This window comes from Dryas octopetala, chromosome 3 (assembly GCF_963921425.1).
Source record: "Dryas octopetala chromosome 3, drDryOcto1.1, whole genome shotgun sequence".
NCBI lineage: Eukaryota > Viridiplantae > Streptophyta > Magnoliopsida > Rosales > Rosaceae > Dryas > Dryas octopetala.
Window position 1 is genome coordinate 10,017,265 of NC_141368.1, and position 14,640 is coordinate 10,031,904.

Consider the following 14,640-nt stretch of genomic DNA (forward strand, 5'->3'; position numbering starts at 1 on the left):
CTTTAGTCTTTCTTTTTTATATCTTCTGGGGAGCATGAAACTCTCATTGGCAAAATATTTTCTATTTCACTTGATTCTTGAATATTGGCATAACAGAATAGAAGAGTGAGGAAAAGAAGATGGAACTGTGCGAAATGGTAGGCCAGTAGGGTTAAAGATTTACAAGTGGGAAGGTATACCAGAAGCTGATAGCAACTTGAATTGAATGTACAATTGGCCCTTTATTGCATGCACATGGAATTTGAGTCCATGCCAGTCTATAAATAGCCCTCTAACTTTCACTTCCATTCTCATCCAAGACTCGTGGAGCAGAATCAGAAGTTTCAAAACACATATTATTATGGGGATCTCCCTGTACTGCGTCTTTAGTGTGTCCATGATTCCAAAACTAGTTCTGTTGTTGTTTCATCTTATGGTTGCCAACTCTTTATACACTCTGCAGCAGCATCAGCAGCCATCTTGCCATGATGAGGAGAGCTCTGCCTTGCTGCAATTCAAGCAAAGCTTTATCATCAAGGCATCTGCTTCGCGCTATGATGGTGCTTATCCAAAGCTTTCATCATGGAAATTACCAGCTGAAGGAGAAGTTAATAACACCTGCTGCTCATGGGATGGCATTGAGTGTGATGAAAAGTCGGGTCATGTGATCAACCTTGATCTTAGTAGCAGTTGGCTCTATGGCTCTATCAACTCCAATAGTAGCCTCTTCCGTCTTGTTCATCTTCAAAGTCTGAACCTCGCTGACAATCACTTCAATTACTCTCAAATTCCTACTGCCATTAGGAATTTTCCGAGGCTCACATATCTCAACCTCTCTGCCTCTGTCTTTTCTGGTCAAATCCCATCCCAAGTTTCACACTTGTCCAAGTTGTCATACCTTGATCTAGCTCTCAATGTTGATCGATTATATGAGGATCAAGGTTTGCTGAAACTTGATGCACCCACTAAGAGAAGCCTTGTTCAAAACTTAACTAGCCTAAAAAAGCTTCATCTCAGTTTCATTGACATATCTTCGACAGTACCCGATTCCATGGCAAATTTATCATCTTTGACATCCCTTGCCCTCAGGAATTGTGGGTTGTTTGGTGAATTTCCGGTAAGAATTTTCAAACTACAAAATTTAGAAATTCTTAGTGTGAGATTCAATAAGGGTCTCACTGGTTATTTGCCTGAATTTAATCGAACTAGTCCACTCACAGTACTGAAAATTGCTGAGACTAGTTTTTACGGAGACCTGCCTTCTTCGATGGAAAATCTCCATTCATTGAAAAAGTTGGATGTGGGAGTTTGCAATTTCTCACAGGGGCCGGTTCCATCTGTACTTGGTAAACTTAGACAGCTCACTTATTTGGACATTTCAGTAAACAAATTTGAAGGTCCGATCCCTAGTTCGTTTGCAAACCTTACCCAACTGGTTGTGCTTAGGATGTTGGCGACCGGATTAATTGGTCCAATCCCATCTTGGCTAGGTAACTTTAGCAGCCTAGTTCACCTAGATCTTGCTTATAGGATTGAATGGTTCAGTTCCTGCATCATTTTCCAATCTCTTGAATCTGGAGATCCTTTATCTGCAAGTTAATTCCTTGAGTGGTATAGTGGAGTTTCACATGTTTCAAAACCTACAAAAGCTCTATCAACTCCAACTATCTATTAACAACTTGGAAGTGCTGTTCGAACCCACAACGACGAATGCAACTCATGTTCAGCAGTTCACGATTCTAGCGTTGGGTTCATGCACCCTAAGAGAGTTCCCATATATCCTAAGATATCAAAATATTCTGGAGCGGCTGGACCTTTCCTATTGCAAAATCCATGGCCCTGTACCCAAATGGATATGGAACATAAGCACACAAACTTTGAAGAGCATCGACTTTACTGGCAACTTCCTTTTTCTCATTGAGGGTGTATTAGTGTACTTTTTCTCATAACCAATTGTTGACCAAATGATATCTTAGTAAATGTTAGTATTTTACTTATTATAAACAAATTTAGTGAGTGCCACAATAGTAATAAAAAGCTAAGGGCCTGTTTGGTATCCTACTCATATTTTTTTTTTTCAGAAATTAAGATTTTTTTTTCTAAATTTGAGTTTTCAAAATCAATTTTTAAAATTTGAAAACTTGTTTGATATGAAATTTGAAAACGATTTGAAAATTTTAAAAATGATGGCAGCTAAGGGAGAAAGAAGTGTTAAAAAAAAAAAAAAAAAAAAAACGATGTTTTATCATTTTTTAAAAAAGGCTTGTTTTTGAATTTTTTTCTAAAAATTGTTTTTGAAAATGGTTTACCAAACATATTTTTTTAACTAAAACATGTTTTTTTGTTTTTGAAAAAAAAAAAAAAAAAAAAAAATTGGTTTTTGAATAAGATACCAAACAGGCCCTAAATGGTTATTTACATTAAGAGATGTCCTAGTACTCTATACTAACTATCTAAAACACTCATTTCCTCACAGAAAATTCCAATTAGTAGTAAATTCAAATGATTGCTTACTTTCTATTGTTATGCAACACTGTGAACTTGGTGATTTCAGTTAGGTGGCAAGCGAGTTGGGATTGTTGGATTAGGAAGCATTGGCTCTGAAGTTGCTAAAAGACTCGAGGCTTTTGGCCGCAGGGTCTCCTACAACTCAAGGACCAAAAAGCCTTCTTTCTCATACCCCTTTTACTCCAATGTGTGTGAACTTGCAGCTAATAGTGATGCCCTCATCATCTGTTGTGCATTGACAGACCAAACCCACCACATGATTAATAAGGAAGTCTTATATATCTGCACGGGGAACAGAGGGAGTGATTGTGAATGTAGGACGTGGGGCTATCATTGATGAGAATGAATTGGTGAGGTGTTTAGTACATAGAGAGATAAGAGGTGCTGGTTTGGATGTGTTTGAGAATGAGCCCCATGTTCCCAAACAGCTCCTTGCATTGGACAATGTTGTTCTATCACCACATAGGGCTGTTTTTACTCCGGAATCTTTCAAGAGTTCGAGTGAAATAATCTTTCAGATTCCAAATGTTGAGAGAGCTCATTCCCCATATTGATCAAAAGAGAGATAAAGCGTCATTTTTGGTTCCCAGGTTATCGAATATATTCAGTTTTTGGAATGAGGGTCCACACCAAGGATGGAACCATGTATAAGCATTTTAATTGTGCTTTTTTTGTCCCTTTTTATACGTTTTCATTTTGTATATGTTTTTTACAATATTGTGCAGGAAAATATTAAAACTTACTTGAAAATGGCTATTCCTGACCCCTCCAACTAAGAGCTAGGTTTTTAAAATATAAACCTTTCCTTTTTTTTTTTTTTGTTTATGTAGTTCTTAAATAGTTCTGGCTGAAGATATCTTCACCAGCCGGCAGAAGTGAATGTGCTTACTTGTTGATTTATGCAATTGAGTGTGGTTGTTGGTTTATGTAGTTTTGTACATCTTTCTGCCTTCCAGCAGGTAACTTGTTTGATGTATTGCTCTTCCTATATACTCATTTTTTTTCCTTCCAGATTGATCTATTATAAAATTAAGTATATTATGATTAAGTGAATTCAATGTTTCCATCCATGTTTGTTTTGGTTGAAATTGCAGGATGTGTTCAATCTAATTCCAAATCTCAATGTGGCTGAGTTAATCTAGGCATTTGCAGGTATACAAGTGAAGCTTGAGTTATATGCATGTTGAGTGGTGTAAATGAATTCTCTGTGCAATATTGATAGTAATTTTCTTGTATGTTTTCATTGGAGTAATGCAAAGAACAAACGAAGCGGTTACACTCAAGCACAAATTGGTGAGGTGCAGGTTGAATGGGGAGAGTTTGTGACCTTGACTTATCTGTAGCCCTGTTGGGAGGTATTAGGCACTTAAGGTTTGTCATTTTTTTTATATTTAGATAAAGTTATGCTGCCATGCCATATTTTTGGTAAAGAAGGCAAGTGCTAGTACACTGGTTCTGATTTTTGTAAATCTGGGCAGATTATTGAACAAGGGTGTAGATGTTCAAATTGTAGGTAAATTGCTGCCATGACAATAATTTGTAAGTCTAGGCAGTCAGGTTTTGGTACACATGCAATTGATTGTTATCTTGAACAAATATTGATTGCTTTAATGAATAGATTTTGAATGAATGGATTTATAGTTGAATGGACTTATATGGTTGAATGGATTTATGATTGAAAATATAAAATTAAAAAAGAAAAAGAAAAAAAGGTATATGGTATTTTTAATTGCAAAATATCAAAAAAAAAATGCAGACTATATTTTTAATTGCAAAATACCATAAAAGCAACGCCCTTTTCCTTGCATATTGTAAAAAGAGGCAAGGAAATGGTTGTTGCTTATGCAAAGGCAACAAGGATTTCCTTGCCTATTGTGAGAATAGGCAAGGAAATGGTTGTTGCCTATGAAAAGGCAATGAGGATTTCCTTGCCCAAATTTCTTGTAGTGATATTAAGCAACAATAGAGTTGTTGTTTATAAATAGAATAGGCAATGACGACACTGCATAATGTAATAGGCAACGAGGCCATTGTTACTCAATCCTTCGAAAAATTATATTTTCAAGTCACAATAGACAACGATAAAGTCATTGCCAATTTCGCAACGACTGCCGAAATCGTTGCCTATAATTATAGGTAAGGGTCCTAGGGCAATGACCCTGGCAACAGTAAAAAATCGTTGCCTATTTGTTTAGGCAAGGAATTTTTAGTTTTAGACAACGACTTTCAATCATTGTCAAATCCCTGTTTTCTTGTAGTGCGTGTCCATGATTCCAAAACTAGTTCTGTTGTTGTTTCATCTTATGGTTGCTAACTCTTTATACACTTTGCAGCAGCATCAGCAGCCATCTTGCCATGATGAGGAGAGCTCTGCCTTGCTGCAATTCAAGCAAAGCTTTATCATCAAGGCATCTGCTTCGGTCTACGATGGTGCTTATCCAAAGACTTCATCATGGAAATTACCAGCTGAAGGAGAAGTTAATTACACCTGCTGCTCATGGGATGGCGTTGAGTGTGATGAAAAGTCCGGTCATGTGATCAACCTTGATCTTAGTAGCAGTTGGCTCTATGGCTCTATCAACTCCAATAGTAGCCTCTTCCGTCTTGTTCATCTTCAAAGTCTGAACCTCGCTGACAATCACTTCAATTACTCTCAAATTCCTACTGCCATTAGGAATTTTCCGAGGCTCACATATCTCAACCTCTCTGCCTCTGTCTTTTCTGGTCAAATCCCATCCCAAGTTTCACACTTGTCCAAGTTGTCATCCCTTGATCTATCTCGCAATTTTGATCGATTATCTGGGGATCAAGGTTTGCTGAAACTTGGTGCATCCAATATGAGAAACCTTGTTCAAAACTTAACTAGCCTCAAAAAGCTTTATCTCAGTTTCATCGACATATCTTCGACAGTACCCGATTCCATGGCAAATTTATCATTTTTAACATCCCTTGTCCTCAGGAATTGTGGGTTGTTTGGTGAATTTCCGGTAAGAATTTTCAAATTACAAAATTTAGAAATTCTTAGTGTGAGATTCAACAAGGGTCTCACTGGTTATTTGCCTGAATTTAATCGAACTAGTCCACTCACAGTACTGAAAATTGCAGAGACTAGTTTTTACGGAGACCTGCCTTCTTCGATGGAAAATCTCAATTCATTGAAAGAGTTGGATGTGGGAGTTTGCAATTTCTCACAGGGGCCGGTTCCATCTGTACTTGGTAAACTTAGACAGCTCACTTATTTGGACATTTCAGATAACAAATTTGAAGGTCCGATCCCTAATTCGTTTGCAAACCTTACCCAACTGGTTGTGCTTAGGATGTTGGGGACCGCATTAATTGGTCCAATCCCATCTTGGCTAGGTAACTTTAGCAGTCTAGTTTACCTAGATCTTGCTTATAATGGATTGAATGGTTCAGTTCCTGCATCATTTTCCAATCTCTTGAATCTCGAGATCCTTTATCTGCATAATAATTCCTTGAGTGGTATTGTGGAGTTTCACATGTTTCAAAACCTACAAAAGCTCTATCAACTCCAACTATCTGCTAACAACTTGGAAGTGCTGTTCGAACCCACAACGACGAATGCAACTCATGTTCAACAGTTCGAGATTTTAACGTTGCGTTCGTGCAATCTAAGAGAGTTCCCATATATCCTAAGATACCAAAATAGTCTGGAGCAGTTGGACCTTGCCTTTTGCAAAATCCATGGCCTTGTACCCAAATGGATGTGGAACATAAGCACACAAACTTTGAACAGCATCGACTTTTCTGGCAACTTCCTTTCAGGCTTTGACCAACCTCCGGTTGTGCTTCCTTGGGTCAACCTCCGACTCTTGAGGCTTGCGTCCAATAGGTTGCATGGGCCACTACCGATACCTCCACCATCCACCATAATTTATGAAATTCAAAACAACAAATTGATCGGAGAAATTTCACCTCTGATTTGCAATATGAGTCGCCTCATGGTCCTTGATTTGTCAAACAACACCTTGAGTGGCATGCTTCCGCAGTGTTTGGGAAACTTCAGTAACGATCTGCTTCTTCTACTTCTTGGAAATAACTTTTTTCATGGCATTCTTCCGCAAACATACACCAACAAAAGCAATTTGAGGGTGATTGATGTTAGTCATAACGAATTGCAGGGGCAATTACCGAGGTCATTGGTAAATTGTGTAACGCTTGAGCTTCTTCTCCTGTCAAACAATAAATTCAGTGATGTTTTCCCTCTTTGGTTAGGGACTCTTCCACAGTTGAAGATTCTGGCAATGCGTTTCAATGGGTTCCACGGTGTGATAGCCAAACCTCAACACAATATTCACAGTTTTACCCAGTTGCGCATTCTTGATCTGTCTCACAATAATTTCACAGGTGAGTTTCTAATTGACTATGTCTTCTCTGAGATTGCCATCATCATGAGATCAAATATCACTGTAAACCAGTCAACATATATGACGACAAACATATTGTATATCGCTGGTGGCATTGTTGTTATATATGATTTTGGTTACGCGATTACAATCGCAAATAAAGGTGTGGATAGATACTATGCAAAGATTCAAGAAGCTTTTGCAGCCATTGATCTCTCAAACAACAAATTTGAGGGGAAGATTGATCACTTTGTTGGGAAACTACAAGGGCTTCGCTCCTTCAATATTTCCAATAATCTTTTCACTGGTTCCATCCCATCATCTTTGGGAAGCTTATCCCTGCTTGAATCATTGGACCTTTCACAAAACAAGCTGTCAGGAAAGATCCCGCAACAACTGGCACAGCTGACATTCCTTTCAGAATTCAATGCTTCTTACAACAATCTCTCAGGTCTTATACCGCAAGGAGCCCAACTCACCACATTCAATAGCACTTTATATGAGGGAAACCCAGGACTGTGTGGATCTCCATTGCAAAAGAAATGTGGAGATCCCGAGGCCCCTCAACCGCCGCCTTCAACTGTAGAAGATCGAAATGGGGACAATGATTCAACTGGGTTTGAACTTGATTGGATATTTGTTTTGGCAGGGTTGGGGAGTGGGTTGGTAGTGGGAGTGGTACTTTCGGATGTTGTGATCGCAAGGAAGCGTGAGTGGTTTATCAAGATTGTTGGAATGATCAGACAAATGGTAGGAAGAGATTGAGTTAGGTTATATCCATTCGTTTGGTTTGGTCTTGCTGCTTGTTTTATCTTATGTTGTTTCTTTCCTTCTCTTCTACGGCTCTGCTCTTTTTCTTCCCTTTGTACTTTGGGTTAGGTTAATAATGGATGCATATTGTGAAGCAACCAGAGTGATTGTATCAGTTATGATGAAGAAGTAATATTAATGCAAGTAAAATTTCAGAATGTTTCATGTAATTAATTCCTTAATTCTGTGAATGTGTGATACCATATGGTAGGACACTTGGTATGTCAGGTCATTGAATTAAACAGTTTTGTATAAAAATTGGGTAGGTACATATGAAATTCACATTTAAGCACACAGGGTTTTAGTCAAATGAAATTGAAACTTTCTATATCTCAAATAAGAATAATATTCCTAGAATAGTTGCTATGGATTTGCAGAACATTTCTTGGGACTCATGGGAGTGAATGAGGACTTTGTTGACCTGCAGGAAGCGTGCTAATGCAAGAAACTTCATAAAGGACCCATTTTAAGGAGGTCTCTATAGTTTTGACTTTGAATACTCCTTGTATTTTTTTAAACTGAATGACCCCTTGTACAAATGTTAGAAATACATCTGCCAGAAGCTTAGAAGGACTGAACGCTCGCGATTTCCAGAAAGCAGCGCTGCATCTCTCTCTCTCTCTCTCTCTCTGGCAGCGGATCTCGGCCATCTTCTCTCATCAGTGACAAGATCGCTGCTTTTTTCTCTCTCACCTGTTTCTCAGTGTAACACCGAAACCGAACCATACCGAACCGAAAACATCGATTAACTGAACTTGTCGGTTGAAGGCATCTCCGATTCAATTTTGGTTGCCGTTCTTCTGTTTGCCGTTCTTCCAATACCGACATCGTCGGTTTCAACCTTTTGATTCGGTTTTCGAACCATGCCCACCTCTACAATTGGGAAGTTTTAAAGTTTAGGGACCCATATTCAAAACCAGTTAAAAGTTGAAGAACATGAGTATATTTAACCTCAAACTTTACTATATTTTACCATCTTAAACGGTGTTGTGAACTTTTGATGGTAAAGCCCTTTGTGCTAATTCAAGGTGTTTGTATATCGATTATACCGAATAATTTTTGGGATCAAGATTGAATCTCTTCCAATGTATTAAAAGAGCGTTCAGTCTCAATGGGTAAACACCCTCTCACAAGCATGTGCCATAAATCTAACAGAAGAATCGCATAAAATACCAAAATATGCAAAACCCAAGAGTGTTGGTTTCATGCTGGATCTAGGAAGCTTAAAAAATGTTGACACTTGCTTGGCATTTGATACCCCAAATCATAGTACAAGTATAAACAACTAGCAAGAGTAAAATAATTAAACAGAAAGATGGTACAAGTTCAAACTTCAAAGACTTTAAACCCATCCAATTCCAGTATAAACTTTATATTTTATCATTAAGCAAAACCCAAGAATGGGGTTGCAACGTGCCAAAAAAGACGGTTCTATCTCACATCTAAAAAGAGAGCCTTCTTTCCAAGAAAGAAAAACAGATACATATTTTTAAACTCATGTGCAACCTCCAACATTCACGCCAAACAAGGTTCGCAAAATTACAGTGGTGCAAATTAACCTACCCTCTGCTAGTGCTATCTGTGGAGGGCCGTACAACTGAGAATTTAAACGTATAGAAAATGAGTTAAGAAAACAATTCAGAAATCAAGCAAAGAAGCTCCATAAACCATGATTGGCTATTTAATAAACTTCGAATTTACCACTTTGAAAGCACATTGAAGTTCAAACTTCAAACTCACCACATATCTGAGTACTAATAACAAGCAAATAATACCCAACTTAGGTATGTCAACTACAAAGTACAGATGAAGGAGAAAACCAGCTAACCACTACAAAGATGCTATATCCTGCTGGTTATCAGGAGCGAGATCTTTCCCTCAGTGGGGGTGAACCGCGCAGTGGGAGTGAACCGCGCAGTGGTGGTGAACGGCTGCAAAACCAGCAATAAAAATGTACTCAAAATGCTAGCATATGAAATGTATTCACATCTAAAAAGTAGAATCTTGACAAATCAGAAGGAAATACAAATGGAAATAAACCATATAAATAGAGATGAATTGCATTGGTGGCCTCTAGCACACTGTTATGCTTTAAGTAAGGCATTGGACAAAGGAAAAAAAAAAAAAAAGGCTTCAGAATATAAAAGTTGATGTCTTTCTCAAACCTGCGGTATCTATCATTGACTGGGCTTGCAGGTCTGTCATAATTGGGACTTCTCCTTGTTTCAGGTCTAGAACTTAGACGGGAACCATGGCCATAATCAGGGCTAGCCCTATCTCTGCGGTATGGACTTGGAGATCGCCCACGGTCATTGCTTCTCCTCCTCTCAGGAGACAAATCACGACCCCTTCTATCAGGACTGTGCCCATTTCTTCTATCATCATCATCACGAACAGCATATTCCACTGAAATAACCCGGTCCATGAACTTGCTGCACCTCAAAAAGAGATTAACTACAGTTAATATAAAAGCAAGTTTCAAACAATCGACAAAGTAGTGTCTTGCAAAATAAAGCCATTGAGAATATATCTAATAGTTGTCTCTTCTTTTAAAGGTTAATTCAGAAAGGGCAAAACATAAAGCTCGAGAACAAAGCTTGATAAGACTTTTTTGGTGACATAATCCAAAACAGGGTATTTAATTTTCCTAATAAGAAAGTATTACCAGCTCTATTTAGTAAAAACTTCGAAAAGAATTTTTAAACTAAGCTGTTGCAATGAAATTTTTTAACAAACTGAATTTCCTACATAAGTTAGAGGCCATTCTCCCTTTGAATTCAATTCCAAACAATCAGGCTGAAATAGTTATCTGAAGGTAAAAATCTCTGAATTTGTAAATCAAGTAAATGGCAGTATAGAATTTGTCAAGGAAAATAGAACCTCATATTTGTTGCATCCAATGCTTTTGTGGCATCCTCCTGTGATTCATATTGAATAAATGCAAAATTCCTTCTAATCCTTATGTTCGCTATTTTCCCATATTGATCAAAGTGCCTCTCCAGATCCCTTGTCCTGGTATGAATTGGATCAAAATTGATGACAAACAACGTTTTTGAGGGCTTCGTGTTGGCTGAAGGTCTTTTGGAATCAACAGGTCTCCTAATCCCTCTTTCCTGCTGCAACACAGAATGAGTGCCAAATTCAGACAAAATAATCAAGTAGATCCTCTGCCTCTACGTTTATCCATTTGATCATATTTAATACAAAAATTATATAATTGAGAGAAGGATAAGTAACAGGAAGCAGGTGCAAACATCATATGTTCAGAAAAGGTAAGGAGGAGGGGATGGTTTCAACTTTCAACCAACACAATCACAATATTAAAATTATATAAATAAACAGATTAAATAAAAGTCGCATGCCAGAACAGAAAGTTCATGAGGTGTGTGGCCAACATATCGCATGCCAGAACAGAAAGTTCATGGGATGTTGCATATCACACTTATACTTGTAGGTATTACAGATCGTGCTCTGTGTGTGGCCAACATACTCATTAAGTGTGATATGCAACATCCCATAAAGTGATAAATAATATTGTCAAAACCCAACCATGTCACCAACTTTACCTTGGTCCACTCAATACGAAGTCGGCGCCCCTTTCTACCAAATTCAGTTCTGTCAAGCCTCCGAATTGCATACTCAGCATCTCGCTCATCGTCCATATAGACAAAAGCAAATCCTATTTAAACCAATATAGATGGAAGAAATCCTATTAAAACCACATTTAAGTAACCAAAGCAAGTACATCAAAAGTCACCAAAACAACTTTTTCCATGGAAATTTATTAGGCATACATTCTAGAATACAAGGAAATGTTGACTTCTCAAACACTAAAAAAATTATTTACATGCATAAACATCTGTTAGGAAGTAACACAAAACCTGCCAGTGGCTGCGATATCATCATGGAATCTATGTTCGAACATGTCGGAAATTGAACACGGAGCAAAAGTCATGAGGAATGAAAAAGCAATGGTGTCTGAGGGAAAGTAGGATGGCAGGACTAGGGCAGATCAGATTAATTCTTCAGGAAAAATACAACAAGTGAGGGCTTGGGCACATGCTACAAAAGAAATGCAGACAAGCAGATCCATCCAAGAAGAGCATGGACATTCCAAGTAATCCTGCGCCAAAGAAATTGTTGAGTGGGGTTTACACTTCCATAAAAAAGTAACCTGCTTCTCTGAAAGGGAAAATAGTGTGTACACCCATTCAAATAAGAATTTAAGGAATAACATATTGACCCTTCTGAATAATCGCAGAAATCTTTTCTTAGAAAATATGCTCTCTTTTGAGTTTACTCCAATCCAACAGCCCACAGAAAGAGCTCAAGTTTCTTAGCATGAAAGAGATATCCTGTGCACGAGCACACTGCATTCCCATCCCAATAATTTTCCTTAAACACACATCTCTCATAGTTTTCAATTGATAGCAGAAAAATGCCAAGGAACATAACCAGACCTCATATTTGCTGTACGTGTTTGCTGATATACAAAAGGGTCAATGAGGCTATATCTTAAAATAATCATTTTTCAATGGTTGTATACTACATCTTTCCTTTCTTCAACATATCCAGAAATCCCACTATGACTCAACATAATAGGAAACTCTCGCCATTCAGACATAAAGTCTGAATAGTTTTTCAGCCACACAGAAGAAAATCATGAATGTAGCAGCTGTCACCTCTGTATGAGGGCAAAAGTCCCCTGTTAAATTACTCTGTTTCTGTAGGACTTGCTGCTAAACCTTACACTACATATGCTATTTATCTACTAGTATCCATATCATGTAATAAGGATAAACAGAAAGTGCTCGAACTTCAATGTGCACCAACTCATACAGAACATATCCCAGCAGGATGATTCAGCCATGATCCACTTCGAATTTCAACACATTAAACATAAATTCACATTTCAACATAATCTTGGAACAAAAAGTAGACATCAAGTAATATAGCTCTAACATATTCACAACAGCTTGACAGAGCTTCAAGGCTCGGCCGCCAAATGCATATCCAACAAACACAAAGAGAAAAACCAAATTAAACTAAACGACTGAGTACTAGAAGTATTCAACCAAACGGCAACGGTCAATGAAACTGGTAGTTTATGTATATATAGATATAAACTATAAAGTACTAAAATAGAGCATGATTAATAATATTAAAAATTGAGTTATTTAATCAGAAAACTTATTTACCAGACTTGACATCCACCCTCTCAACCTTCCCATATCTCTTGAAAAGCCGCTCGACATCAGATTGCCGCGCATCAAAATCCAAGTTGCCGCAAAATATTGGCCTCATTTCTTCAAGCTCCAGTCTTCTTAAGCCCTTTCCAGATGTAACAATACAACAATCAGGTAAATACTTTGTGGCACTGGAATTCATACAAACACTTAGTGAGTTCTTTAACTCTGAAGTTATAGCTAATCACTAGCAAATGCACCCATATGGAAAAATTCAAAAAAGAATACATCTTTACTCTAGCAAGGAGTTCATTGTATGACTATGAAGCTTAATTACACAAACAAGTTAATAAATTTAGTTAAAGTGAGGATCACAATTGTTAAATCCTAAAGCAAACTAGCAAAGACTAAGAAAATTGAAATACGGTTCTCAAATGGAAACAAGCTACATCTGTTTAACATGTACTACGGAGAAGATCTGAGCTTTCGTACCTTCGAATCTTTGCGAGGGAGAACTGAGAGAAACCCTAGAGGAGTAATTGGACAAACAGCTGTGGAAACGCTTTGTAGCTCCAAGCCTCCAAGACAATCCGGACAGCATATGCCTAAAAGAGGAAAAGTAGGTGAAACGGCGGCGTATGATTGTGATGCTAACCCTATTTTTGTTTAGCAAAGGAGAAAAACAACACTAATATCAATTTTTTTTTTTTAAATATAAGGATAGAATAAATTGTTGGTTCGAGACTCGAGTAATGCTAGGAGTAGACCTGTAAACGGATCAAATTTACTTGAATTTAAATATGAATTCATTAATAATTGGATTATTAAATTAAGATTATTTTTAATTATCGGATTCAACATGTCAATCGATATCCCCATCAGCATGGAATTCGCATGAGCTCCTAATTATATTTATTTAGAGATATTTTTGTTTTGGTCGAAAGATTTAATTAAAGCTTTTGAAATGATTAAAATTTTGTCTTTCTAATGGATTAATTTTGTTATTATTAGGTTTAGACTGTTTAGTGTCCTTCTTTTCTTGTATTTTTAATGTATAAAAAACCTCAAATTATTTTTATGCCCATACAATTTTTATTAAAAAATCAAATATTATATTGATTTGGATCGGATTTGAATTGAATTGGATTAAGGCCCAGTTTGGGATTGTTGTGAAGGACCCAAAAGCTGCTGTGGATGACAATTCTCAATCACCCACAGCAGTTTTGGTGTTTGGTAAAAAATAAAAAAGTGCTTTGCCCCACAATTCTTCACTCCCCACAGCAAAAATAGAAAGCAAGTTTGTAGGTGCTTTTGAAAGCTGCAGTGAATCACAGCAACAATGAAAACTTTATTTTACCCATAATACCCTCATTTTAGTAATTATAAATAGCCACAGCAGTTTTACATTACAATTTACCAAACACCTTCATATTGCTTTTTGTACTCACAATACTTTTGAAAATATAATTTACCAAACACTCAACTGCTTTACTTCACAGCTGATTTTACTTCACAGCTGCTGTACTTCACAGCAATCTCAAACTAAGCCTAATTCTAATCCGTATTTGATTTTTTAAGTTAACGAATTATCAAATTCAAATCGTAATCGAACTATTTGATTAAAATCACAAATTCATATTCCAATAATTATATTAGATTTAGATCGAATTCAGATTTAAATTCGATCTATTTACAAGTCTAGCTAGGGGTACCACATTTTTTGTACATGTGCACCACCTCTCCAATAGGAGAGAAACTTCCCTACAAGAGCATCTCGAAGGACTATGGCA

At 37.2% G+C, this 14,640-nt stretch overlaps 2 protein-coding genes and 1 pseudogene across 4 annotated transcripts; 2 read left to right on the forward strand and 1 right to left on the reverse strand.

The window, feature by feature from the left end:
* The first annotated feature begins 314 nt into the window (after positions 1 to 314).
* Positions 315 to 7,727, forward strand: LOC147290687 (receptor-like protein 7). The gene is made up of 2 exons (XM_086235012.1): positions 315 to 1,160; positions 5,299 to 7,727. The coding sequence occupies exons 1-2, from the start codon at positions 341 to 343 to the stop codon at positions 7,617 to 7,619; spliced, it is 3,141 nt and encodes a 1,046-aa protein (XP_086091138.1). The 5' UTR covers positions 315 to 340; the 3' UTR covers positions 7,620 to 7,727.
* LOC147290688 (glyoxylate/hydroxypyruvate reductase HPR3 pseudogene) lies at positions 1,247 to 3,041 on the forward strand (annotated as a pseudogene).
* A 1,596-nt stretch (positions 7,728 to 9,323) lies between the features above and the next one.
* On the reverse strand, positions 9,324 to 13,501 carry LOC147290689 (serine/arginine-rich splicing factor RS40-like). Of its 3 annotated transcripts, none has more exons than XM_086235011.1 (6): positions 13,343 to 13,501; positions 12,863 to 12,995; positions 11,231 to 11,343; positions 10,545 to 10,780; positions 9,830 to 10,096; positions 9,324 to 9,595 (listed from the first exon to the last, which is right to left on the reverse strand). In XM_086235011.1, the coding sequence occupies exons 2-6, from the start codon at positions 12,966 to 12,968 to the stop codon at positions 9,523 to 9,525; spliced, it is 795 nt and encodes a 264-aa protein (XP_086091137.1). In that variant the 5' UTR covers positions 12,969 to 12,995; positions 13,343 to 13,501; the 3' UTR covers positions 9,324 to 9,522. The 3 variants fall into 3 exon arrangements, with proteins under 3 accessions (XP_086091137.1, XP_086091135.1, XP_086091136.1); XM_086235009.1 differs by having other exon boundaries at positions 12,863 to 13,041; positions 13,343 to 13,461; XM_086235010.1 differs by lacking the exons at positions 12,863 to 12,995; positions 13,343 to 13,501 and adding an exon at positions 11,546 to 12,616.
* Positions 13,502 to 14,640: the final 1,139 nt, after the last annotated feature.